General features: G+C 59.1%; 1 protein-coding gene across 3 annotated transcripts in view; it reads left to right on the top strand.

The window, feature by feature from the left end:
* The window catches only part of Ncs1 (neuronal calcium sensor 1), a 41468-nt gene extending 24450 nt beyond the window's left edge, over nucleotides 1-17018 (top strand). For 2 of the 3 annotated variants that reach the window (XM_078048487.1, XM_040286496.2), the window contains exons 3-8: nucleotides 4469-4607; nucleotides 4955-5033; nucleotides 6011-6099; nucleotides 6312-6389; nucleotides 8249-8368; nucleotides 14037-17018. In XM_078048487.1, the coding sequence (XP_077904613.1) occupies nucleotides 4469-4607; nucleotides 4955-5033; nucleotides 6011-6099; nucleotides 6312-6389; nucleotides 8249-8347 (484 nt within the window). In that variant the 3' untranslated portion in view covers nucleotides 8348-8368; nucleotides 14037-17018. The remainder of the gene's footprint in view (nucleotides 1-4468; nucleotides 4608-4954; nucleotides 5034-6010; nucleotides 6100-6311; nucleotides 6390-8248; nucleotides 8369-14036) is intronic. The other variant, XM_078048488.1, reaches the window with a different exon arrangement.
* The last annotated feature ends 9113 nt before the right edge of the window (nucleotides 17019-26131 follow it).

Genomic DNA, 26131 nt, shown 5'->3' on the forward strand with positions numbered 1-26131 from the left:
ACAGACAGGGTCACTGAGGCTCAGAGAGGAAGTTGCCTGCCCAGGGTCGCACAAGGTCAAGGGTGAGCCAGGACGGAGCGGTCTGCTTCAGAGGTCAGAGCTGTTCTTCAGTTAAAAACTGAAGAAACTCCTCCATGACGCCTCAGAGTCCTTCAGGCTGATGCAGCCTGTGAAACGGGCAGCACAGGGATGAGCCGCTGTGACAGTGACAGTGACCATGAGGAAGAGGCCCCTCGGCACTCCCGGCCCCGGTGCGGTGGAACCCGGGGTCTTCCACCCTCGGGCGCCCGAGACTCGGGGGCTGAGCCTGGAGATGCCAGCTGACATCCTGACCGGGGGCATGTCCCTCATCCCTGCCCCTCTGCTGGGTGACCTGCCCCAGTGACGTGAGGACTCCCGTCCCTCCCTGGGGTCCAGAGTCCAGCCCGAGGTGTGAGGAAGGCAGACCCCTGGGGCCTGGTCCCCACGGGGGACTCTGGCTGCAGAGGAGCCACAGGCTGTGGCAGACCTGGCCCCTCTCTCCCATCCCCACTCCATCTGGAGGCTGGCCCCCTGCAGCCACCCCACTGGCCAGCCGAGGACTGGACTCCACACCAACCCAGAACCTGCGGGGGGGCCAGCTCCCCGGAGGGTCGGGGGTGAACCGGAATGGCGCCTGCCTGGGGGTGCAGGCGGAGCTCCGGCCTTCAGGGCACAGTGACACCACAGGCCAAGTGAGCCGAGGAAGGGGTGGGCCAGGCAGAAGTCCCGGGACCCTGGGGCTTGTTGGGATCCTGTGTGACCCACGGGCACTTCTGCGGCAGATCCCTGCCAGCTGGGGCCCCCCAGTCCAGTGGCTGTAAACCCAGTGACGCTGCCCCAGGGTGTGTTTGGCAAGGTCTGGGGACAGGGTGGCAGTCACTGGAGGAGGTGGCGCCTGCCGTCTCCAGTGCCCAGAGCTGCCCAGCATCAGGCGCGTAGGGCGGGAACCCTGCCCGGGCCGACCAGTCACCTCCCCGCAGGGCCGCCGGGTTGTGGGGAAGGGGTTTGTGCAGGGTCCCTCCCACGGCAGGTGAGGGCCAGGCCAGGGCACAGGCCCACGTGCCTGGGCACCGGCAGACAGCTGGGGCTCCACAGGAGAGGGAGGAGGCTGGGACCTGCCGGGACCTGACCTGGGGCGGGTGGGGCTGGCTCAGTCACGTCCCAGCCGTCCTGGGACAGGTTCCTGGGCTTGGTCCTCAGTCCCCGGTGCCCCCTGTGGGGAGGGCTGGACCCCAGGTTAGGCCTGCAGGAAGTCTGGCTTCAGAGCCTGGCCATCTGAGGCGAATCCGAGGCCCAGGGCAACCAGGTGGCCGGGAAGCTCAGTCTCCCCGGCTCTGCCGCAGCCGAGGCAGACACCTCCTCCACCTTCGGAGGACGAACAATGGGTTACATAATATTTGGGTAGCAGCTGCTTTCCCCTTGCATTTCCCCGGGGGCGGTACAGCCTGGCTTGCAAGTGTGGGGGGGTGCCATGAGGTGGGGAGGCTGGGAGGCAGGAGCCTTGAGTCTGAGCCCTGGTTCTGCTGCTAACTCGCTGTGTGACCTTGGGCCAGTCTCTCCCCCTCTCTGGGCCCCCAGAGCCGTATCAACACCCAGAAGTAGTCTTCTAACCATCCTCACAGGGCTCTTAGATGCTGGCTGGGGTTTCTTGAGGATCCAGTTCCACTGGGCTCAGGACAGAGCAGCAGGACACCTAACTCTTGCCCTCTCTTCCCCTGCTGGGCAGTTTGTGTGTTCATCTGTCCAACTTACCAGACGACATTTGCTGGGCCCGTGTTATGCACCAGGCTGTGAGTGGAGCATCAGGGGTGCCCCGTGTCAGGGACGGGGCATTGAACTGGAGGTCATCGCCCGGAGGCCGATGTGATGGAGTGTGGTCCGGCGGGCTGGTGCTGGACCAGGGGAGCGGGGGACCCTGCGGCCTCTGTGGGCCCACCTCCTGTAGGACGCATCTCCTAGCACCTGGGGGGCAGGACCTGGGAAGTGTGGAGCCTGTCCCAGTCACTCAGAGCCCCCGAGAGGTTCATGGATGAGGGGTTACCAGGAGGTGGGGGGCCGCCTCGTCCCCCGCCAAGCAGGGGGGCAGCAAGGAGCTTGGTCAGCCGTCCGCTGGCCTGGCAGGAATCTCACCCAGGGCAGGGCCTGCAGAAAAGGGCGCAGGTCAAGGCTGCGTGGGGGAGGGGCTCAGAGAGGCCAGCGGTCAGGGTGGCCAGGGCAAGCTGGAGCCGTGGGCTGGCCACCCTCTATGGGCACTGCCTGTTGGGGTGGGCTTTGGGGACCCCTGCTCATGGGGTGGGCCCTGTGGAGCCTCTGTAGGTGTGACAGACAGGCCTTGGAGGCTCCCACCGGGCTGGTGCCCACAGCTGGCCCCTGCAGCTGCCCCGCCCTGCCCACCCCGCTGAGCCGTGGCAGGGGCCGCCTCTGGGCTCCTTTGGTTGCATCGTTGCTGTTTTGAATGACCTCTGGGGACCGAGTTAGAAGGGCAGGAAGATCAGAGGGATGAGCCCTCACGGGAGACTGGTCCTGCACCAGGCACGTCCCTCCCCGGCCCAGGGACCCCTCCTGGCTTGGGGACCTGGGGTGGTGGCCTCTTGCTTGTAAACTGTCTGCCTCCTGTCCCCGGAAGGAAGCTGGGAGAGAGCACCAGGGAGGGAGCTGGGGGCCAGTCTGTCCCTCCTGTGACCGGAAGGGCTCAGAGCCACGCTTTGGTATCAGTGTCACGGACTCTGTCCTGCTGTGCTTCCTGGGGGGACGGCTGTGAGCGCCAGGCTCAGAGCAGCCCCGGGGGCTGGCGGGGGCGGGCAGACTCGAGGGCCCCGCAGGACGAGTCGCAGGGCTTCCAGATGGGCCTGGACATCACGTTGAATCGAGGCTGGGTCAGAGGCTGACGGGCAGCGGGGGACAGGAGAAGCGGAGCCGGGCTGACGGCTCGACACGGGCTGGGAGGCCGTGGTTGACCTCTCTGAGCTCAGGGGCTCATCTGTCCAGTGGGATCATTGGACCCACGGCTGTGAGCCGCAGGGTTACATGAGGAACCGTCTTCAGGCCTCAGCATGGAGCCCCGCGCTGGGCTGCTGTCATGGGCAGTGACAGAGGCCCATGGTGACCGCGCCCAGACCTGCCATCCTGAGGGCCCTGAGGGGGAGGGCAGGGAGAGGCCGGGAGGCTCAGCCCACGGGGAGCCTCACAGTGTGCGGCCACTGTTGGGACAGCCCTGGGCCTGCTCCAGTCCAGCTCCAAGAAGGAGGTGCCCCACGCCCTCCACCTGCCTGGCCCCAGCAGGCGTGGCTGGAGCAAGGGTCCCGCCTCCCTGGACACCTGTTGGCCATTCTCAGGCCTCAGAACCCCAGGCTCCCACCGCCAGGTGACCAGCTGTCCTCCCAGGCCCTGGGTGTCCAGCGTCGATCCTGGCCCCTTAGAGGCCGGTCAGCAGGGAGGGGACCCTGGCTTCTCCCCACACAGCGTCACAGGAGGCTCACGCTGCTCCCAGGATCCTCTGCTTCGCGGGTGGCGGGTGAGTGCGAGCCTGACGCAGGTCTCAGTGGGACCGCGGGTCAGCCATCTGGTTCCTCTGAATTCACCGTCCATCCCCCTCAGCTCCAGTCTGGGCCGTGGGGACTCACAGAGGGCAGACCGGGTGGAGGGCAGAGGTGGTGCCGACCGTGTCCCTCTGACTTCCTGCCGTGGGAGGACTGGGCCTCAGACGGCACTGTCCCACCTGGCGGTGCTGAGCGACCCGGGAGCCAGTTGGTGAATCAGTTTAACACAAGACACATTTAAGTTCTTAGACCGCAGGGCGCACTGGTGGGGATCAGGCAAAGGTGGGCCCTGGGGGTCCAGGTACCTGATTCCAACAAGATGGGCGTGAGCCTCAAAGAGGTCAGGCGTCTGTCCCTGGCTGCACAGCAGAGACCTACACTGGGGCTTGGACTGCCACCACATCCTAGTGGCCTGGGTGTCTGGGGGGTCCCATGCTGGGCAATGGGACAAGCCAGGGTCCCCTGGGGCTGCTCCTGGGAGAAGAGGCTGGGGAGGGCTGTGCATGGGGAGCCAGCTGCCCAGCCCATATGGTGGCCCTGTGGTATAGGAGGGGAAGGGGGACAGGGGGCCCTTTGTACAGAAGTGCCATTCCTGGGGGCTTATGGGCGACTCTCCTCATAGCCCTGTGGGGGGGCCGTGGCCAGGGCTCTGCGTGCAGTTCTCTGTTGTTCCTGTGCTGATTCTTTTCTGCCTTGTGTGGATAAGGCTCAGAGAGGTGAGGTCGCCTGTCCAAGGCCACACAGCTTGTGGGAGGCAGAGGTGGGAGTGAGCTGAGGTGTCAGGTCTGTGCTCCTCTGACCGTGGGGCTCTGTCTCAGGCACGGGCTTTCCTGTGTCCTGGGCAGGAGCTGGTGTGGGTGGGTGAAGCTGGTGTCCCTTTTGCCCTCTCCCGCCACACTGCTGTCCAGGTACAAGGGCTTCATCAAGGACTGCCCCAGCGGGCAGCTGGACGCGGCAGGCTTCCAGAAGATCTACAAGCAGTTCTTCCCGTTCGGAGACCCCACCAAGTTCGCCACGTTTGTTTTCAACGTCTTTGATGAGAACAAGGTGAGCTGGGCATTGCTGGCGGCCAGGCACACCTCTCCCTGGCTCTGCTCCTTCCACACCAGACCCCCTCCCCCACTGTCCCTGCAAAGGATCCCTTTCCAAGAAGGGACACACACTCACTCATGCATGGACTTGCAAACACAGGCGAATATGAATACATGCCCACACGCATGCACGGATGTGTATGCACAGGTGTGTACACACGTAGATGCACATGAATGCAGGGTCTGTGCTCACAGGGGGGCGTCTGGGGCATCTTGTCTCCCGGATGCTCCCCGGTGACGCTGCTGCCGGGTACCACCCTCCAAGGTCCCGGTGCTGACTGAGGCCACCCCTTCTCCCCTCAGGATGGGCGGATTGAGTTCTCCGAGTTCATCCAGGCACTGTCGGTGACCTCCAGGGGGACACTGGACGAGAAGCTACGGTGTAAGTCCCACGCGTCCTGCCCCCAGGGTAGAGGGAGGCAGCCCCTGGCCCTCGCCACATGGGGGCGCCAGACACCATGGTAGTGACCCAGATGGCGGCCGGGCCTGAGCAGCCAGGGCAGCCAGCCCTGGGCAGGTGGGCCTCATATGGCCACTGAGCTGGGCCAGGCCGTCTGTGCTGGGCTGAGGGAGCGGCACTGACACCTGCCCTTCTGGGTCAGAGGAGGGTTCCTAGAGGGACTAGGCAGGAGGAATGGACGGGGGCCTGTGGGACGGGGCTGGCAAGAGCACAGGTGACATCCAGGAAAGCATGGGCCTGGGTCAGCCAGCAGTGTGGGGCGGGGTCCGGGGACTCCCTTGGCCGCGGTCCTGCCTGCGGATTTCACTCATTCACTTATTCATCCGTCACTCAACGAGTGCAGACCCAAGGCCACACGTCAGAATCCACCAGGCCGGACAGACAGGTGCCGGCTCTCAGGGCCGTCAGTCTAGAGTCCAGGAACCCCTCCCACTGAGGCCCGGAGGGGGGGACAGGCCGCACACCCTTAGCTGGGCCACCGAGCAGCGCGGCAAAGGGACTCAGGACTCGACTGGGTCCCGCGGTCCCCGTCAGCACCGGGAGCACCCCTTTTTAGACATGGAAAAAGATTTCATTCACGCAAAAGCCCCCTTCCCTGCCTGCCTGTCTCCTAACCTGACCACAGGGGGCAGACACCCAGAGGAAGGGGGATGGGACAGGGGGGGCAGCATGAGACACCCCGGGCCAGGTACAGGACTGCGCTCCCCATACACGGCTCCAGCCCCAGCGGCAGCCCACGCTGGCCGTCCACCTGTTTTAACTCGTTTCACCCCGAGCTGCCGGGGTGCGTCCTGGCTCGGCAGTGGGTCCATGAGTGCCGGCCGTCCCCCCTGGGCTCCGTGTCGAAGAGGGCGTGGAGCAGCGGCCTGGCCGGGGTCACAGTGGGCGGTTGGTTGCAGGGGCCTTCAAGCTCTACGACCTGGACAACGATGGCTACATCACCAGGAACGAGATGCTGGACATCGTGGACGCCATCTACCAGATGGTGGTGAGGGGCCGCTGGGGAGGGCGGCCGGAGGGCACTGAGGCTGGGCCTGGCCCCAGGGCATCCCACTGGCTGGGCTGCTGGGGACGTCTCTGCGGGGGTGGGGGAGGTGGCCAGGTGGCAGAAGGCGGGATGAGGAGGGAGGTGGAGGCGGAGGCGGACCTCAGCTGGACGCAGCCCAGAGCCCAGGCCCACCCTGCCATGTCCTGTGGCAGGGGAACACGGTGGAGCTGCCCGAGGAGGAGAACACCCCCGAGAAGAGGGTGGACCGCATCTTCGCCATGATGGACAAGGTGAGGCTGTCCTCCGCAGGGAGAGCGGGGCGGGCCTGTGGGTGGCAGTGGGGACCTCGGGCCTGGGCTGGCTCTGCCACTGAGCCCCTGGGGGCTGGTCAGACACGTGGTCAGCCTGGCGCCCTGCCCTCTGTGAGCAGCCACTAGGTCCTGACTTTCAGGCAAGTGAGCTCAACGAGTCTGCTTCATAGCCAGGTCCTTGACCTCTAGTTATTTTTTGCCCCGGGCCCCCTGGCATTCTGGAGAAATCCATGGACCCCTCAGCACAACAGCTTCAAGTGCATAAAGTCCACAGGACAGAAAGGGAGCTAGTAGTGTGGGAACGCAGTGTCCCAGGAGGGCCTGTACTGGTGTTAAGGGAGCTCGCTATCAACACATGAAATGGTAAAGGGTGGCGCAGCCCTGGGCTGGGGTGCAGCTCAGGCTGGGGTGCAGCTCAGGCTGGGGTGCAGCTCGGGCCTGGGGTGCAGCTCGGGCCTGGGGTGCAGCTCGGGGCTGGGTGCAGCTCAGGCTGGGGTGCAGCTCGGGGCTGGGTGCAGCTCGGGCTGGGGTGCAGCTCAGGCTGGGGTGCAGCTCGGGCCTGGGGTGCAGCTCGGGCCTGGGTGCAGCTTGGGGCTGGGGTGCAGCTCGGGCTGGGGTGCCGTGACGTGTGGGGGGCAGGCTGCAGGCAGAGTCCCAGGCCCTGCTGGCTCTGGTGGGGGTGCTCCAGCTTTGTCACTCAGGGGCAGCGGCCTTTCCTCCAGAGGTCCGAGAAGGAGGACTGACCTTCCCGCCTGCCCACGGCCTGCCCAGTCCCCCCAGCCCAGGGGAGGCGCCGTCCGTTCTGTCTGTCTGGGGACCCGAGCAGGCTGGTGTGTGCCATGCGTGCTTTCTACCTCCGAGCTGTTCCTTAGCCCTCCACACTGTTTTTTATTAACTAAAATAACTTTGATTTAAATGGAAATTTGAAGTCATGGTGGTGAGGAAGCCTCGTCGGGGCCTCCAGTAGAGGAACCCCAGGCGCCCGCCCCCAGAGCTCCCTGATGTCTCTTGCCAAGGCTCTCGTCCCCTGTCTCACCTCCCCTGTTTGGGGAAGCTGTGCAGCCCCTGGAGGCAGCCTGCTGGGGTGTCGACCTGATGTCCCCAGCACCAGCTGTGGGACCCTGGGTAGGCAGCCCTAGGTCAGTGTTCTCATGGTCGAAGTATAGCATGGCACCGTCCCCTTAGGTAGGCCAGGCACAGCGAGAGCAGGTGTGTAGCTCCAGGGGAAGGAGCTCCAGCCCAAGGAGAATCCAGGTTCCTTTGTGTCTCACTGAGCTCCTGGGCCCTCCCGGCCTCCTGTGGGCCAGTGTCACTGTGTGATTAAGGTCACTTCCAAAAGTGGCCCCAGAGCAACGCGTGGGCCCTGCCCTTGGGACTGGCACATTTGTGTGTAAATGATACAAAGCACAGAGCCCAGGGGGCCTCCAGTTCACCAGGCACAGGAGCTGTCCCCACGTCTCCCTGCCCCCTCCCCAGAGGAGGAAACAGGCCCCGGGGGTGGGTCACAGCCCCAGGTCACGGGCCAGTGAGGGCCGGGGTCTGTTGGAGGGTGACTCCCACCCTGGCCACCTGTGTCCCTCTCCACTTCAGAGGGTCTCCTTGGCTAGTTCCCTGGGCCGGTGGGCGGGCCTGGGGCTTGTGGGCGGGGTCCTAGCTGGGCGGGTCTGGGGCCGGTGGGCGGGGTCCTGGCTGGGCGGGTCCGGGTCCGGTGGGCGGGTCCGGGTCCGGTGGGCGGGTCTGGGGCCGGTGGGCGGGGTCCTGGCTGGGCGGGTCCGGGTCCGGTGGGCGGGGCCGGGCCCGGCGGGCTGTGCCACCCTGGCCACTTGTGTCCCTCACAGAACGCGGACGGGAAGCTGACGCTGCAGGAGTTCCAGGAAGGGTCCAAGGCCGACCCGTCCATCGTGCAGGCGCTGTCCCTCTACGACGGGCTGGTATAGTGCTGCGAGGCCCGCGCTGGGGTGAGTGGGGCCTCGGGTCGGGCTGGGCAGGGGGACAACCCAGCCTGGCGTGGCCGGGGCTCAGTGTCCAGGCTCCCAGGTGCTTGGTGTCGGGCAGTGTGGGCAGTTCTGGAGGAGGGAGCTGGGGGGGCAGGGCCCCGAGAACCCCGGCCCCTCTGTTTTTGTTTTGTTTGTTTTTGCACCCTGGATTGAACGGAGGGGTGCTGTACCCCGGAGCCCCAGCCCTTTTTATTTTTTAATAGAAAAGGTCTCCCCAAGTTTCCCAGGCTGGCCTTGAACTTGCGATCCTCCTGCCTCAGCCTCCCGAGTCATTTTTATATTGCCACTCTTAGTGGTTTGCCTGAAAATATGTGTTTCTGCTCACAGACACCTTGGAAGTCCAGGCCCGCCCAGGAGGCCCGGGAGGTCTCACGCCCTCCCTGAGCGGGCAGGGGCAGGCCTCAGCTCCTGGCTGTCCTGCTCAGTGGCTCGGTGGCTCAGATGTTCACCTTTAATTAATTAATTAATTAATTTTTATGCAGTGCTGAGGATCCAACCCAGTGCCTCACAGGGGCCAGGCAAGCGCTCTGCCACTGAGCCCCAGCCCCAGCCCTGCTTTGGGTCTTTTTTAGATAGACTTTAGTGGCAGATGCATGTGGGAGTCTCCTTCAGCCTTCTTTTGTATTTTATTAGAGACAGGGTCTTGCTAAGTTGCTGAGGCTGGCTTTGAACTCCTGCCTCCGCCTCCTGAGCCGCTGCAATTACAGGCAGGCACCCCGCGCCCAGCCCTTTTTTATGAGTTTGCAAGGAGGTATTTACTGGAAATAATCATCAATGCTAATGAATTTTATAATTTTTTTCCTACATCTCCTGTTAATGTGAAGAAATCACACAGATGGGCCTCTGGATGGGAGGCCACTTTGCCCTCTTAGAACAGGCTCCGCGGAGCTGGGGCTGCCCTTTTGTGCATTAACAGATCTGATCTGTTGGTGTTTGGGTCAGGAGGCCTCCTCCATTCTGAAGCTTCTGTTGTTATTGCTATTCACAAAAAATCCTTTTTTAATTGAAGAGACACTGGAAAATGTGCTTAAAGAAAACCTCAATTAAAAATTTATTCTAAAGAGCCCTCCTGTGTGACGGAGATGTGATCATGGGGAACATTTTAGTGTCCACAGTCATTTAAACAGAATCAGCTACAAAACGGAATACTCCTAACTCACATAGGAAGACATAATTAAAATCAATTTGTACTGTGATTTCTTTTTTAGAAACGCTGAGCAAGGTGGCTCAGACATATAACCCAGCTACTTGGGAAGCTGAGGCAGGAGGATAGCAAGTCTGAGACCCTGTCTCAAAATAAAAAATTAAAAAGGGCTTGGGATGCGGCTCAGTGGTGAGACACCCTGGGTTCAGGTCTTAGTGCCGTGGGTCCTGCAGCGAGCCCTGGCCCTGGTCTAGCTTTCCACAGCTGCTTCTGCAAATCGCCAGGTCATGCTGTTTTCATGACAAAGACCTTCAGAGTGACAAGGTCCCACATGACACCATCCACCTGTTTCCAGCTCTGCCCAGTGTCTCCTGCTCCCCACAGCTCTGCTGGCCACCTGCTCTGTACTACTTACATGCAGTCCGCATCGTGTGGTGTCCGTGACTTCTCTCTGTGCTCGGCTCCTGGTCTGTCACTGTTCCTAAGTAAATCAGCTTCGTGGAAGTCGCTGGCCTATTCAGGAACAGAAACACGCTTATTTTCTGCATCATTAAATATTGTTGAGATCATTTTATTTTTTGTGCTTCTGGGGATGGAACCCAGGGCCTCACACCTGCGGGACACGCGCTGTACCCTGGGCTGCGTCTCCAGCCCGAGAATGTCAGCTTTTAAACATGTTTTTTATTTTAACCGACAATATTGCGTGTGCCTGTGGGTACGCCGTGACCTTTCCGTCTGTGTCCCAGCCTGCGGTGATCAGGTCAGGGCAAAATCGGCACATTGTCCTCTCGAGCCTCTGTCATTTCTTTGTGTTGGGGACAGTCACAGTCCCCCTGACCAGCTGCTTTTAGATATATAATGAGGTGGCATTCACCGAGTTCTCCTGCTGTGCTCTGGAACCTTAGAAATGGTTCCTCCCACCCAGCTGCACCCCACCCCAGCCATCTCCTCTTCATCCCCCTCCTGACACCTTCCCAGCCTCTATGCTCCCTCTCTGCTTCTGTGAGATCGACTTTTAAAATCCTCTGTGGGGCTGGGGATGTGACCCCAGGGCCTTGCACATGTCAGGCAAGCGCTCACCACTGAACCACACCCCCAGCTTAGGAGATCAACCCTTCAGCTTCCACACAGGGGCAAGAACAGGTGGGGTTTGTCTTCCTGTTCCTGACTTCCCTCCCTTACATAACATCCTGCCATGCATCCACAATGCTGCAAATGACAGAGCCTCTTGGTTTGTGGCTGAACACGATTCCACTGTGTCCATGCACCTCACCTTGGTGGACTCCAGGTCCCGGCCACCATGCATGGTGTGCCCTAGTGAATGCAGGAGCACAGGGGTCTCTTCAGGATGCCAGTTTCCTTTTCTTTGGAGGCACACCCAGTGGTGGGATTGCAGGATCATGTGGCAATTCTGGTTCTGGGTTTTTGGTTTTTGTTTTTTTTTTTAGTTGTAGATAGATGCAATACCTTTAATTAATTAATTATTTTTATGTGGTGCTAAGGATTGAATCCCAGGCTTCACATGTGCTAGGGAGGTGCTTTACCACTGAGCCGTAACCCCAGCCCTCTGATTTTTTTGTTGTTGTTGATGTGTTTTTGTTTTTTTAAGGAGAGCCCACCATTGTCGCAGCTGCGTAGTATTCCATTTGATGACTGGGCCAGACTCTGGTTAGTTCTGTGGCACAGGACACTTGGGTTGTTGGAAATTCTGGGGAGGGTTTTTTTTTTATTATTATTATGGGAATAGTCATACAAACTGGTAGAGAGAATAATATAATTCTATGTTCCCATCACCCAAATTGGAATCACCAGCTCACAGTTGATCTTACACGGTTATCTCCCTGCTCTCGCCGTCCACCTGCCCAACACTGGATGATTTTGGAGCAAATTCAAGACTTCATATGTAAATATTCTAAGTGTTCTAAAGTGTATTTGTAAAAGTCAAAGATTCTTTAAAAAAATCCATATCTTGGGCTGGGGATGTGGCTCAAGCGGTAGCGCACTCGCCTGGCATGCGTGCGGCCCGGGTTCGATCCTCAGCACCACATACCAACAAAGATGTTGTGTCCGCCAAGAACTAAAAAATAAATATTAAAAATTCTCTCTCTCTCTCTCTCTCTCCCTCCCTCTCTCTCTCTCTCTCTCTCTCTCTCCCCTCTCTCACTCTCTCTTAAAAAAAAAAAAAAATCCATATCTTTTTCTTTTTTGGTACCAGGGATTGAACTGAGGGATCCTTAACCCCTGAGTCACAGCCCCAGCCCTTGTGTTTCTTATTTTTAAAACAGGGTCTCTGTAAGTTGCTTAGGTCCTCGTTAAGTTGCGGAGGCTGACTTTCAGACTCGTGATCCTCCTGCCTCAGCCTCACGAGTGGCTGGGATGGCAGGTGCACCCTGGAGGCCCACGCGTGGCCCATGTTCTTTTACATCTTCTAATCTCCAGTCGCTATTGTAGCTTCCGTTATTTCACCGATGTTTTCCTCTGACTTTGTTTACGGAAATCAGAGTCTGGAGAGTGTGCACGTGGCAGTTGGTGGAGCCGACTCTTGAGTTGACCCCACTGTGTTCTCCGTTCCCTGTTCCTTCTTGCTGCTGTAGGTAGACGCCTGGTGGATAACACCCTGTAGCCTTTCCCACCGTCCAGAGCGTGCTGCCGCCCCTCATGGTGCTGTTGTGGTGCCACGGCTCCTGCCCTTCCTCTGAGTGGGCAGACTGGCTTGGGAGCCAGAGTGGCCCATTGCTGGTGGGAGCTGTGTGGGACAGTGGTGTGTACATCCCCAGGAGGCGAGCCAGGGATGCCCTGGTGCCTTGTTCTGTGCCCAGTGGTGCAGAGGGCAGGCTCCCTGCTGGCTTCCTCCTTCCCTGCCAGCTGGGTTAATCCTACCCAGCGCGACCTCCCCTCACCACCCACCCACTTGCCCAGGACTGGATTTTGATAGGAGAGATGGGGGTGCCTGCTTCTTTCTCTTTATTGATCACTTTTCAGAACGAGCTCTTGTTCTCTGACATCCTCTGGAGGTGGCCAGTGAAGTCCTGTGAGAACACACGGCCATGAGCTTGTGGAGTGGGTGCGTGGGATAAGCTTTGTGCTGTGGTTTACCCCACCGGCTGACGCAGTGGATCCACTGTTGGGCACGCTGGGACACGAGCCACCTCCCAGTCAAAGCCTCTTGAGCTGCCCTGAGCTGTGGCGGGAAGAGTAGGCAGGTCACAGAGCTGCAGGCCACGGAGGCCGAACCTCCAGGGCCTGCAGGCAGCCAGAGGCCAGTGAGTGGACACACACTCTCCCCCTGGACTCCTGCTCTGTCCCTTTCCCCTCCCTTTATACCTGGCCACAGTGGCTTCCCTGCTCCCAGCCCCAGGGACCCCCTGCACGAGTCAGGAAGTGGGCTCCCCGTGGGCCAGCCGCCCACAGCTGTCCATCAGGTGGAGCAGGGACGTGGGGTTCAGCACGTCCGCAGATCCGGCCCCAGAGAAGGTGGTGGATGACACAGACCATCGCAGACTTATCATATGCCATGTGACACGTACCATGAGAGTCACCAGGGATTGAACCCAGGGCGCTCTGCCACTGAGCCACTTCCCCAGCCCTTTTTTGTATTTTATTAGAGTCAGGGTCTCACTGAGTTGCTTAGGGCCTCGCTAAGTCTCTGAGGCTGGCTCTGGACTCTCGATCCTCCTGCCTCAGCCTCCCGAGCCCCAGGATGCAGGTGAGATCTGGGGGTGTTTAGCACATTCGCCACATTCTGCAGTCGCCTCCTCTAGCTGGGCCCGAAAGATTCCCATCACTGCATTCCCCATAGGCACCTTGTTCCCACCCCCCTCCCCTGCCCCCAAGTCCCTGGGACACACAGGCTGCTCTCTGTCCCTTTGGATTTACCTGTTCTGTATGTTTCATGTAAAAGGAGTCACGTGACACGTGAGTGTGGCCTGATTTCTTTTGCTCAGTGTGTTTTCAGGGTTTGTCCACATGGCAGTGGGGCCCGCGCTTCCGTCCTCCTCGTGGCCGCACGGGGTCCCTTGTGTGGCTCCGCCCCGTGTCACTCATCCCGCATCTGTTGGTGGACACAGCACTGGCCCTCCGGGAAGCCCTGGGTCTCCGGGTGTCTGCTGGGTCGGCTGCTGGCCCTCACTCTTCCCACGGTGGCCTCCCCCAGCACTGTCCCCTCGCTCCCTGCTCCTGGTGGGTGTGGGTTTTGACTTGCATCTTCCTAGTGACGGTGCTACCGAGTGGCGGTCCCTGCCTTGGCCACCAGGCTGCTCTGCCCGGGTTGCCTCCTGATCGGCCACTGAGCTGAGCCCTAGGCTGCCCCTTCTTCCTTTTCTCTTTGCTCTGACAGACGGTCAGTGGTGAGCTTCTTGGGCTTCTCACTTATTTACAGGGACCCACCTGAAGAGCCCAGTGGTTGTGTCGGAAGGCACCAGAGTGCCACCTGCTCTCCCTGAGCCTCTGCCACGGGTAACCCGCCTCTCCTCCTGTGTCTTCCAGATGCCTGGGGACCAGTCTCCTCTTTCAGGGCCGCGAGGCCACCAGCCCGACTCCTCCCCGTGCCCCCCACCTTCCTCTGCGCCCGAGCAGCTGGCCACCCTTGAACTTGAGGCCCCGGCTCTCCTTGCCCCCTACCTGCGCCCACCTGCCGAAGCCTCCGGCTCCAATCGCCAACAACCTCTGCTTGTCCAGAAAAACAAAAAATGACAAAACGGATCAGAAGCCTCTAGCCCTCTGCAAAACCAAGGACTCGCTGCGGGCGGCAGCCCCGGGCTCCCCCCCGTCTCCTGCGCCTGAGCTTCGTTTTTTTATTTCAAACGGACATTTTAAAAGGAAAAAAAACCCCACTACCTTCTGTTCTAGAAGATACTGACCGCTGGGGAGAAGGCCTGGGCTCAGAGAACTCTGCCTCCGCTGGTCCCTCCGCGGCAGGTGGCCGGGGCTGGCGGCTGCCTGCTTCACGTCCTCGTCCTGTCCTTTAGCAGCAAGAGCCCGTGTGCCAGGATGGTTCCTCGGATGACGACTATTTTCTGTGATGACAGTATTGTGCTTTTCGTGGGGAAAGTGAGATTTTTTTTTAATATTCCTATATAACTGATATCCTTTATTTATTGGTCGTAACCGTTGCTGCTGCCTCGTGTCCCAAGTCCCAGGGACGCGGGGCCTCCGTTCACATGTGCCGCCCTCACCCGCCTGCCCGCTCGCCGGGAGCCTGGTGGCCTGCAGCGGCCCAGAAGCCAAAAAAACGTTTTCTTTTTTTAGATCCTGTGCTTGGTGTTGGGAGCAGGGGACGGTGGAACTTCATCAGCGGCTCCTGGACGGTGGTTCCTTCAGCCCTGAGGCTCCTCCTGGTCCCCGTGCCCTGCGCCTCTTCACCCCTCCTCCGCCCTCTGAGTCCTTAGCGATTTTTTGAGGACAAACAGGGGACATTTTTTGGCTTTCCAGCCCTATTTGTGTGTATGTGTGTGTGTGTATGTGTGTTGGCAGCAGCAGGAAAATGGAGAGCCTCGTCCCGAGAGTGGGATCCCACCAGGAGAGGGGCCGAGAGCGGGAGGGGACCACCACCTCCATGCGGACCAGCAGGGTCTCCCCCATCCTGCTGTCCCGCCTCCTTCTCCAGGAGACCCCGTGGCATTCTTCCCTGCCCGGCTCTTTGCTCAGATGCTGGGTACGGGGGCCCAGGCTACCCTCGAGACCGCCCCGCTCCCCAGCACGTGTCCTCACCAAGGGGGGGCTCTGGTGAGAGCAGCCTCCAGGCTGGGGAGCACGAGGCCGGGTGTGGGGGGTGAGGTTCCCGCTTCTCCTTTGCCTCCTGGAGAGGGGCAGGGCTGGCCCTAGTCCTGCTCTGAATTGCCCTTGGTTTCCACCTGGCTCCCAGGAGGCTGGAGTCTCCCGGCTATGAACCTTAGCAGGCAGCCTCCAGCAGAGGACGATGCCCACTCCTCTGGGCCCACGTGCCCTTTCCTGCTGGCTCCATGCTCATCCACCTTCAGAGACCCCCTCTTGCATGGGAAGACCCTTGGGCTGCACTCTGGCCCACCCTCAGACCCTCAGACCCCCACAGGACAGGGCAGTGGTCAGCTTTCAGAGGCCACTTTGAAGGCTGGCCTCCTGGAGGCCTGTGGGTCAACTTCCTGTTTGGCCACTTGGCCACTGGGCCCAACCACCAATCTCGGCAGTGCCTGGCTCTGGCTGACCCTTGGGCAGGGGTGGGCTTGGGGACTTGGGAGGAGAGGATGGGCCTGAGGCCTTTCCTGGGTAGTTTCTTCTCCTGCCTCTGCCGGAGACTCGACTGGCCTTTGATGGGGGACTGATGGAGACACGGGGGCCCAGTGACTTGTGGCCGAGGATTATCTAGGGCCAGCCCAGGGCGCCTCCCACTAGGCGTCCACTGAGCCTCTGGGTACCTGGCCTTGCTCCCATTATCTTGGCCTTCTGGTTGGGAGCCACGGGTGTGGCTTTTGGTCCTGGTGGGCAGTTTTCTTAGGGTCACAGCCCAGTGTTCCCGTGGGCCCAGGCCTCGGCCACACCTTTGTCTCATGTCCTGAGAGCCCTGAGCTGACAGAAGAGCCACCCTCCTTCCTGGCAGGGTATTGGACGCTGGCCATTTTTGCTCTAGGTTGCCAACAGGAACTGACTTTTGTCTGGTCTCCAGGTCTCTAGCTGTGGAGGTACCCTCTGAATCCTAGGCCCAGCCCCGAGGGCCTCTCCCAGGGATGGTTCCCACCTGAGGCCCCTCCCCACCGGCTGCTGCTCTCTTTGGGTGCAGCCCAGAGGCCAGGCCCTGGTCCCTCTGTGAGCCTCCTGCAGGGCCAGAGGCCAGCACCAGCCTTTTTCTCCATGTCTGCTCCCCACTTTGTGTTGACGGGGACTTGAAGAATGTCACAATTTCCCAATATTTAACCAGGTGACGTTTAAAATAACATCAAGGCAAACGTGTGTGTCCTCTGTGTGTCGACCTTTCTTCCCTGAAAGGCTCTGCCGTGGGACAGCTGATTTCTTAGACAGGAGCACCTGGGCTTCAGGGGCACTGTCTCTTTTCTGGGGGAGGGGGTGCAGGATGCTTAGGGACCCCTGGTGTCTCCGTAGAGAAAGTCCTCCCAACCCCCTGCTGCAAAGTCCAAAGCCACCACCTTCCTCCAGTGTCAGCATTTACGGGCTCCAAGGACGAGTGGGAGCGCCCCCTCGTGGTAGTGGGTAGCAAAGGCGTCTGGGGGCTCCGACCTGCCCAACAGGTTTGGAGCAGAGGCTGGAGGCAGGGAGGCTAGGAGGGGGCTGTGACTGCAGAGGCCCTGGGTCCCCAGGCCCATGTTTTTGGCAGCATGCCCCCCAGATGCCCCTCTGCTAGGTCATCGCTGGGGCTAGCAAGTGAAGACACTGAGGAGAAGCTTTGCCCTCCTTTCTTTCTTTTTTTTTTTTAATATCTGCAGAATAAACCCAATGGTTAATTTTTGAATGAATAAAAGGCTTTTGTTGAATAAACAGCTGGTCCATCTTCTGTCTTGGCATCTTGCCCCCAGCACTGGGACAGACCAGGGCCCCCCACTCCCAGCCAGAAGTCCCCATTTTCCCTTTGTCTTCGAAGTGGCCCTGGGAAGGGTCATCTTACTCCCAGCCTCGGTCACCAGCTTCCTCGGGGACTCTGGGCCAGACCCCTCCGCTCACTGGGTCTCAGTTCCTCCTCCGCCGCTCAGGTGGGAGCTCGGCCGCCTCACAGGGACATTGCGAGGAGTGACCGCGGGCAGAGCCCCCTGCAGGAGCCCAGGCCAGTGCCCCAGGGCTGCGGGTTGTGCCCCACCTGAAGCCTGTGAAAGTGATGTGGGTGACTTGCAAAGACGAGAACCAGACGGGCGACGCGTCCTGGCCGTGGCTGTCTGTGCCCCCGCTTGCCTGCCCAGCTCCGCGGGGTCTCGTGGGGGTGCTGTCTGTCTGTCTCTGGGAGAGGGAAGGGAGGCCCCTGTCTGGTGTGCAGCCTGGGTGAGGCCAGGCAGCCTCCCGTGCTCCCCGCTGTATGTCGTCTGTGTCCTGCCAATTAAACACGCTTCCTGACCTGTCCTGGCCTCCTGTGGGCGCCTGGTGCTTTGTCTGTTTGTTTTCCGTTCCGCTTCCCCTGCCGTCCTCCTCCGGGGACACCTTGCTCTTGCTTTGGGTGGCACCTTCCTTTCCTCAAGAGAAACCCCGTGCAAAGCGAGGGCCTTGGGCAGGTGACTAAACTGGCAGCTTCCGAGCTGCTGGAGGCCAGCGGGCAGTGGGCCGAGTCGGCCACCTACCACAGGCAGCGTCTCCTTCCTGCCCTTGAGAGGAGCCTGCTGTTAAGTGTTCGCACACCGTTGGCCTAGAGCCGGGGCCCGCAGGGTCATCGTGTCCGAACCCCCCAGGCTGGTGCAAGGCCGGGGTGCCGGCCCTCCCTCCCCCGGGGTCTCTGCAGAGCCCCATCTGGGCGGGGGCCTGGGGGCTGCACTCCTAATACATTCCCAGGCTGGGCTGGCACTTGGTGTGGGGACTTGGCCAACGATGGCACTGTAGGACGTCCCGCTGGCCTCAGAGGAGTCGGCCTCCACTGGACTCAGCTACTCCTTCAGTCACTTGGGTGAGACTTGGGCACCTGAGCCAGGCCAGGTGCTGAGAGCCCGGGGGTGGACTGCTGACCGCACAGGGCCGCAGTGGTAGATGGTAGGTAGCCCTGCAGGACCCTAGGACATGCGGTCCTCAGCTGGACCCTGAGATCTTGGAGGGGCCTCCTCTTGGCCTCTGGTCAGATCACCTAGTGTCTGCTCCCCATGGGCCCTGCCAGGTGGGGAGAGAGGGCTCTGGATGCGACAGGCCTTGCTTTGAAACAGGACCCTGGGGAAGAATAAAAGGCAGCATGGAGTCGAGAGAGTCCTGTCGGGTAGAGGCTACTGCTCTCTGCCAGAGGCTCTTGAGAGACCCGGGGACCAGAGCAAGAGGCCTGCATTGAGATGAGCCACTGCCTGGGACCAGGCCACCTTCCAGCAGAGCCACAGAGGTGGGGGGACCCACAGAGGTGGGGTCTCCTGCAGCCACGCTGGGCCCCAGCACTGTGCCTCGCTGTGCTGAAGAGGCAGACTTCAAGCAGACCCCGTGCCAGCCGGGTTCCTCTCCTTGGGGTCCGCCGGGCGTGTGTTCTCAGGGACAGGCTTTCTGTCCCCCACACCCTGCCACTTGGTTGGATGTTGCAAGGAAAGTCGGTTTAGATCACATTTTGCCAAATGTCCAAGTGTTCACCCACACACCTGTGCCTGCCCGCCAAGGAGGGGCCCTGCCCCACGCAGTGAGTTTCAGCGTTCAGGGACTGTCCCCAGGGGGAAGCCAGAGGTCATCTGCAAGCCCACAAAACTCCACTGGTATTTTCTCTGGAAACACCAGGATGTGGCTCAAAGGGCCATTCTGAGGGTAGCTGGGTGAAGTTTCCAGTGTATGATGAACTCACAGTGGGGGCTGCCCGATGCTGGAGGTAGCTCAGGACCTACCTGTGCAGGCAGCCTTGGAAGGATCCAGGGTGACCACGGTTCAGATCTCCTGGACCTGAGGGCTCGTGGCAGGTCATGGCCCCTCGCTGTGCTCTGGGTCAGGCTTTAGCTAACTTGCTCCTGGCCCAGCCCACCCTGGGCAGCTTGCTGTGGGTCGAGGTCCAGCAGGGGCACAAACCCAGGCTCCTCGCCCCCCGGCCCCCTGCCTTCCAAGGATGGCTCAGGTGGCTGCCGTGCCCTGGGTGCAGTAGCATCAGGGAGTCCTCCAGGATGGTCCCCTGTCTCTTTACCAGGGGTTGTCCATCTTGCCCCCAGGTGCAAACTCACATCTGCCTGTTAGAAAGTATCTCCCTGGATCCATCCAGTCCCCGCCACTTCCTGCCCAGGAAATGCCCTCCAGCTTCCTGGTCTGGAGCACCTGGTCAGGAAAGTAGGCATGGGGAGGCTTTGAAGGCTGCCTGACTGTAGGCAAAGTGAGCCCACGTAGGTATGGCAGAGCCCCTACTTTTTCCCTGCCTCTCTTTTTAGGAGGACACAAACCTTGTGGAACAGAGGACTACATTTCCCAGCCTCCCTTTGGGGCTGGGCATGGCCATGTGACACAGTTCTAACCAATGGGGTGAGAGCAATGAGTGTAGCCCCCACCTCCCTCATCCCCTTCCTACTGACTGGACCTGGGACTCCAAAACAAGTCTTCCTAGACTGGGTCCCCAACTCCACAGAGCCACCACACCAGCCCTGGACCATTTACACTGGGACTATGACAAGGAAGAGAAACTCGCGTCTCTCTTGATTATGCGCCCCAGGTCTCTTTGTCAACAGCCCAATTTATATTCTGCCTGATAGACTGCGTGATCCTCTGGGTCACATTCAGTGACCTGATGCCACCTGCAAATGTTTGCCCCTGAGGTCTCAGTGTTTGCTAAAGTGACTTAATAAAAACCGTGGTGCAATGTGCTCTGGCACTGCTCCCCACTCCCCCTTCCTCTGCCCTCCAAGCCTCCAGGGACAGAGGGTCCAGCCAGAGGATTCCTGGGGGCGACAATCCAGTTGGCGACATGCCAGCTGGAGACCCACTGTAAGACCAGTGGTCTTTTGCTGAAGGACTTGGGGTCCAGAGGCTGTGGATGGCTGGGAGCCCAGGAGGCCTGGCCAGCTGGGCGAAGCCACGGGGAGGGCGCTGGGCAGGCTGTCTTCACGTGGGGCTCAGGAAGGACTTTGCCAGGGCCCTCGAGACCTAGGGACCAGACCTCAAGTTCTGTTCAATTTCTTGCCTCAGAAACTGTGCTGTTTACCCAGAGATCCCAAATTAGCCACCCACGCAAGCAGATCTTAGAGGTTAAGACAACATGGAGGGGGTAAAACAGCTTTTTTTTTTTCCCTTAGAGAATCAGGAAGAAAGTGGGGTACAGTTACTTTGGTACCATGGTTGTATGTCAGGAGCAGGTCCTAGCTTAACCCTGGGCGGCTGGTTGCCCAGAGGCCAGGGGAAGTCTTTGATATTTTCAAGGACCCACCTTAATCTCTAGGATTCTGAAGCCCTGGTTGGTGTGCTGGGCGTCAGGGGGCCTATTGGCCTAGGCAGAGTGGGTGTGTGCATCATGGAGGGCCAGAGCTGGGACCTGGGTGAAGGCACAGTGGGCCAGCCTGGGAGGAGGGAGAGACGGAGGGAGGCCCCGTCACTGGAAGGGAATCATCTCAGGCCCACCCTCGGATTCCAATCCACCTCAAAGCCCCTGCACTCATCAATTAACACAAGACAGAGTCATCGAGAGATTTCCAGGCACAAGCCATAGCTAACTAGAGTCCTGCTCTGGCTTCCCCAGGTGTGAATGAGAGCCTGGGAGGCAGGCGTGGGGCAGGTGCGATGCCAGGCCCTGGCCACAGCCTTTTGTGCAGGGCAGCCTGTTCAAGAAGCAGGACACACAGAGAAAGGTCATGAGCAGCAGCCACACAAGGGCGATGCCAACTGGAGACCCACCGTAAGGCCAGGGGCTGTTCAGGCCACTGCAGCATGAGGGCTTCCAGAGGGCTTCCTGCAGGAGAAGAAGCATTATCTGCTCTTGAGGGATTTCAGGATCCAGATGGGCGAAGAGGAGAAAGAAGGGCATCTCAGGCAGCCAACGGCGGGGGCAAAGGGGCAGAGGCAGGAAAAATGCAGGTGGGGGAAGAGAGGAATGCAGACGGAGCCAAGGGCAGGCACCCATGGCACTAAGATGTCAGATTTCCCTAGAGGGTGAATCCACACAAAAAGACGCGAGGTCTTTTTTTGCCCTGGCCCTGGCACGCTGAGTACATGCCCTAAGTGCTTCTGTTCTGGGCTTCCTGGAAAGCCCAGCAGTGTGGCTCTTCTCTGTGACTCTGCCCATTTTAACAGTTAGCAAAGAATAACGGCAATGTGCCTGACAATGACAATAGCTGACACCAGACACTCACTGCAGGTAAGATTCCCTTGCATTATCACAATTAAGGCTTACAGCAGCGCCCCCTGGAGACAAATGTTAGTATTACGCCTCACACTTTGCAGATGAGCCTGCCTAGGCGGAGAGGGAGGGAGGGGCTTGTAGAGTCTCAGAGGCAGGGGTTCCCAGGAGGCTGCTTCTGCTAAGTCCAAGTCTGGGCAGCAGCAGGCTGCCCTGGTCTCTCCCGATGTCTGTGTGGAGGGAGGCTAGGTCTTTGGGGGAGGCCCCTCCAGGGGGGGGCCCTGTGTCTGGAGGGAGCACAGAGGTAGAGGTGGGGTGAGGTGGGGTGCTAGGGCAGGGGCAGGAAAAATGCAGGTGTGGGAAGAGAGGAATGCAGATGGAGGGAGGAGGGTCCTGCTTGCCACTGCTGGACACTGGGGGCACTGAATCCCAAAGATGCCTGAGACTTGGAGTCCCATTCCCACCTGGGCAGCCACTCAGGTGTGGACAGTGGGTAAGGGGCCTGGGCAGGAATGGGGTGGCAACCCTGCACAGGTAAGGTCCCAGGGCTCCCCCTCCTGGGCTCACCTAGAGCAGCAAATGGGATTGGTCTGAGGACTCGCCTTCCACTGGGAGCCACAGCCCTGGTGCGCAGACGCAGCTGTTGGGGTTGCTCCCGGCACTTACAGCTGGCTCTCAGCCCCTCCTCACCCACAACCCTGCCACCATTGCACCTGAGTGCTGTCCTTGTATGCCCATGAGGGAGCTGCTGTGACTACCCTAATTTTCAGATGAGAAAACAGTCCCAGAGAGGTTCAGTGACTTGTCTGGGGTCACACAGCTAACGAATGACAGAGGCAGGATTTGAGGCCAAGTCTGCTGGACACAAAGCCATGATGTCCACTGTGACTCATCACCTTTGGCCTGATGTCCTCCTTCTTGGGTCGCCCTAAAACCAGCACTTCCCAGACTCTGGAATTTTCCACAAGGCCATGGACTGCGCCTTCGTGGGAGGAAATGCAGGACTGATACAGAGGCCCTCAGCTGGGCTCTCGGCTCCCTCAAACCTGTCACCCCTTGTGGCACCAGGGCAGCCGGTGTCCTTTGCTGACTTCCAGTCTCTCCCGCCCCTGGCTTGTTCAAGAAGCACAGGAAGGAGAAGAACCAGCCCTCTCCTGTGAGACTCATGATACCCGTGAGGACTCGCCCATCCTCACCCTCCTGGCCAGCCCAGAGACAGGGCAGGGCAGGCAGGGCGGGGTTTCTCCCGCGAGGAGGAATCTGCTGGACTTCCAGGAGCCTGGGGGGCTGCCATGGCAAGGCAGGCTGGGGCCTGGGAAAGCCCTGGGCGCTCCTGACCAGCTTCTAGGCATCTCTGAGCTGCCACTCGGCTGGACCATTTGGCTGCCAATTAAATTTGGGGGACCCTACGGGGCCATTTGTCCCTTCTCCCAAAGGTTCTCATCTTCCAGCTTAACTGGTGGTAAGGTTCCTTTTCTGGCTCCAGTCCTGGCTCCGTCCCCGACAGCTGTGGGCTCTGGGGCAATCCTGTGTATGAACCAGTCTAAGCCTGTCTCATCCATGCAGTGGGGGTAATAAAGGGGCATTTCTCATGGGGCTGTTGGTGAGCCTCAGTGAAATAATGTCTGAGGCCTTTCAAACGCAAAGTAGTGAAAAGCCTCCTTCCCAATTCTCTCCATCCCAGAGTCGCTGTCCCTTCATTTGGTCCTACTCTGGTCCATCACATGGCTCTTGGCTCTTTCCTGCCATTTGGCCGCTGGTGAGAAGGGTCACAGTCTGTGCTGAATGTCCTGGTCCAAGTCCACAACTGTAGAGGAGAAAATCCCCTGAACCCTGAGCTCATCCTGCGCCAGCAGGGAGCAGAGGGAGGATCCCTGGGTCGCCCGGCTGCCCCTGCACCTGCCGGGGGGCCTTCTCTGGAGCACCCTCAACACTTGAAGTCCTCAGGGTGCAAAAACGATACCTTGTGCAAATACCAGGGTGAAAGCTCTTGCCTCAGGTGGGCGCAGTCCAGGGAGTTAGGGGGCTCGGTCCTCACACAGGAAGCTACTGGGTGCCTCTTGCGGGGGTGTTTAGAACTGATCTTGCCTCTCCCTCCCTCCACCCTCCTTTCCTGCAGCCAAGAGGACACAGACAGCAAGATCAGCAGAGAAGCGACCCCCAGGGCCCTGCTGTGTGCTGTCTTGTTACCAAGGAGCCTGGAAATTCCCCGACCAGAACGGCACAGCGTGGGCGGAGCTTTGTTCAGGGCCAGCAGAAATGGAAAAGCTAGGAGACGGTTAGGGTGGTAAGATGATGTTCCGCGTGCAGGGAAATGGAATGACGTGTAACTCATTTCTCTACAAGTAAGAGCCGCTTACTTGGGAGGACACTCAATCCTTCCACAGCCCCTGTCCCTGATGCCCATCAGGCCAGCATGTCACCAGCACCTCGTGCTGGTCTCAGCATTAACAAGACCATCCCAGATGGTCCTCAAGCAGGTGACTCTGAGCAGTGGAGTCTGGCCTTTAATCTTGTGTGTGTGCGTGTTGACAATTGAAAGAAAGAGAATGTATTTTACACTGTACTGCAACGAGTGTCATCAGATAGCAAAGACCAAACCATGTCATTTCCGACGGCATGGGCTCTAACCATTTAGTTCAGGAGGAAAGATGGAGTATTCCCAGGAAGCTTGAGTGCACGTCCCGGGCACCGCAATCAGGTGCTGTGCAAATTCTGGTAAACTAAGCTGGCCCTGCGCAACATGCTTCCTCCTATTGCGAATCAATCTCTCTCTCTCTCTCTCTCTCTCTCTCTCTCTCTCTCTCTCTCTCTATCTATCATCTATCTCGTACAGGTAAAAGTCACATAACATAAAGTTAGCCATTGGCCTAAAGCACAAGCAGGGACATTCAGTACATCTACGGGATGCCGAGCCACTGTCTGAAGAGACACCCGTCTGCACTGGAGCACTCACTCCCACCCTCTGTTCTCTGGCAACACTAGGAAACTTGCGGAGTCTGGATTGACCTGCTCTGATCATTTCCAAGCACGGAATCTGCAGCAGATGGCCATTTGTGCCTGATGTGTGGGCGATTCCTCCATGTTGCCCCGGCCAGGGCTTCCTCCTTCTTATATGTTTAAAATGGGGGTGACCCATGTAGATCTGTGGGAGGGAAGGACACTCCTCTCCATGGGAGTGTGGCTAAGGATAGATCTTCGAGTGGATCCTGTCTGACCCTAGCAGCCTGGGGTGGGGTGGGGGCAGAGGAGGGGGAGGCCACTCTCCCTGCCTGTGTGCTGAGGAAGAACCCCCAGAAGACTCGGCTCTGCAGGGACAGCGCACTCTGTGAGGCGGGGCACACGATAGGACCTGCCTCCTGGGGGCAGCATGGAGCTCACCAGGAGGATGCATGGGAAGCCCTTGGCCCAAGAAAACGCTCAACAAGACGCCACACCCTTTCTGCCCTTCCTGCTTGAGGTCGGCTTCAGGAAGCCCGCTTAGTCCAGGGGGCTCTTGGCAGACTCTTAGGGACCGTTGCCTGCAGGGCCCAGGGATACTCCTGGACTACAGGTTGACATTTCCTGTCCTGGGATTACGCTGGGTGGTCACTGCCCAGGTTTGCTCCAGTCCTGTCTTAATTTCAGATTCCCCCCAGAAGCAGGACCTGGGTCAAAGAGTCAAGGACAAGGGCCTATTTGGGAGGTTATGTTGGAGGACTGACAGCAACAACCTAGGAGACGGGTAGTGTCAATGGGCTTTCTGATGCTGTGACAGAATACCCAAGATGACCACGGGTCAGACTTTGTTTCTTTTGGTGAGTATCCTCACTGAGCAAGGCCCACGGGTCAGGCAGGGGCCAGGCTGTCATGTCCAATGCATTCATGTGAGGGATGGCCCACAGGAGCCTGGGTGTGGTGGAGGCCTTCCCTCATTCCGGGCCAGGAAGGTGCTCCTCACGCCAGGAGGGGCTTGGCCAGAATATTACAAGTTGAAATTCAAGAAACTCCCATGATTAAAGTACTATATTTAAAGTGGACCACTTCCTCTAAGTGCAGGTCACCAACTCCCTCAGCAAGCAGAGTTTTCTGGCTACATAAAAAAATAATATTGTTTTTCCCCCTTGATCAAGTTCAGAGAGCTGAGAGGAGCCACTTGGGGTGGAGCCTTACTCACAGCTCTTTGGAAAGAAAGGGGAAAATAACCCATCCCAAATCCTCAACTGCCCCTCTCCTTTGGCTGGGCTGTAAAAGGGAAGGAGCTCTTAGTAGGAGTGACCGTAGCTTTCTCACTCTGCAATTGTTGAGGGCTTGCTGGATGCCAGACCATTTCACTGACTGATGCCATCTGCCTCCTGGCTTCGATGCTTCGGTGCTCAGCTCAGGGATTTTGTTCTGTTTCACCATCAATCAGCTGCCATCTGAAGAGAAGGCAGGATCACGTGTCCATCCCTGAATAAAGCACATTTCCCCACTTCATGATATAGGACTTGTGTTACAAACTGCATCTCGCGAGGGGGCAAAATTGTGACATATGCAGCTGAGGGGAGAAATAAAGAATGTTTACGCGCTTTTGTCCCTTTTAATGCTTTATTCACTCAAATCACTCAATACAGTTTCACTCCATAGGTTCTTAATCAAGAAAATGACGATCCTTAATGCTGGGCATTGCAATAGACATGATCAATTCACAGCAAACAAC

The sequence above is a fragment of the Ictidomys tridecemlineatus genome, chromosome 4, assembly GCF_052094955.1.
Source record: "Ictidomys tridecemlineatus isolate mIctTri1 chromosome 4, mIctTri1.hap1, whole genome shotgun sequence".
NCBI lineage: Eukaryota > Metazoa > Chordata > Mammalia > Rodentia > Sciuridae > Ictidomys > Ictidomys tridecemlineatus.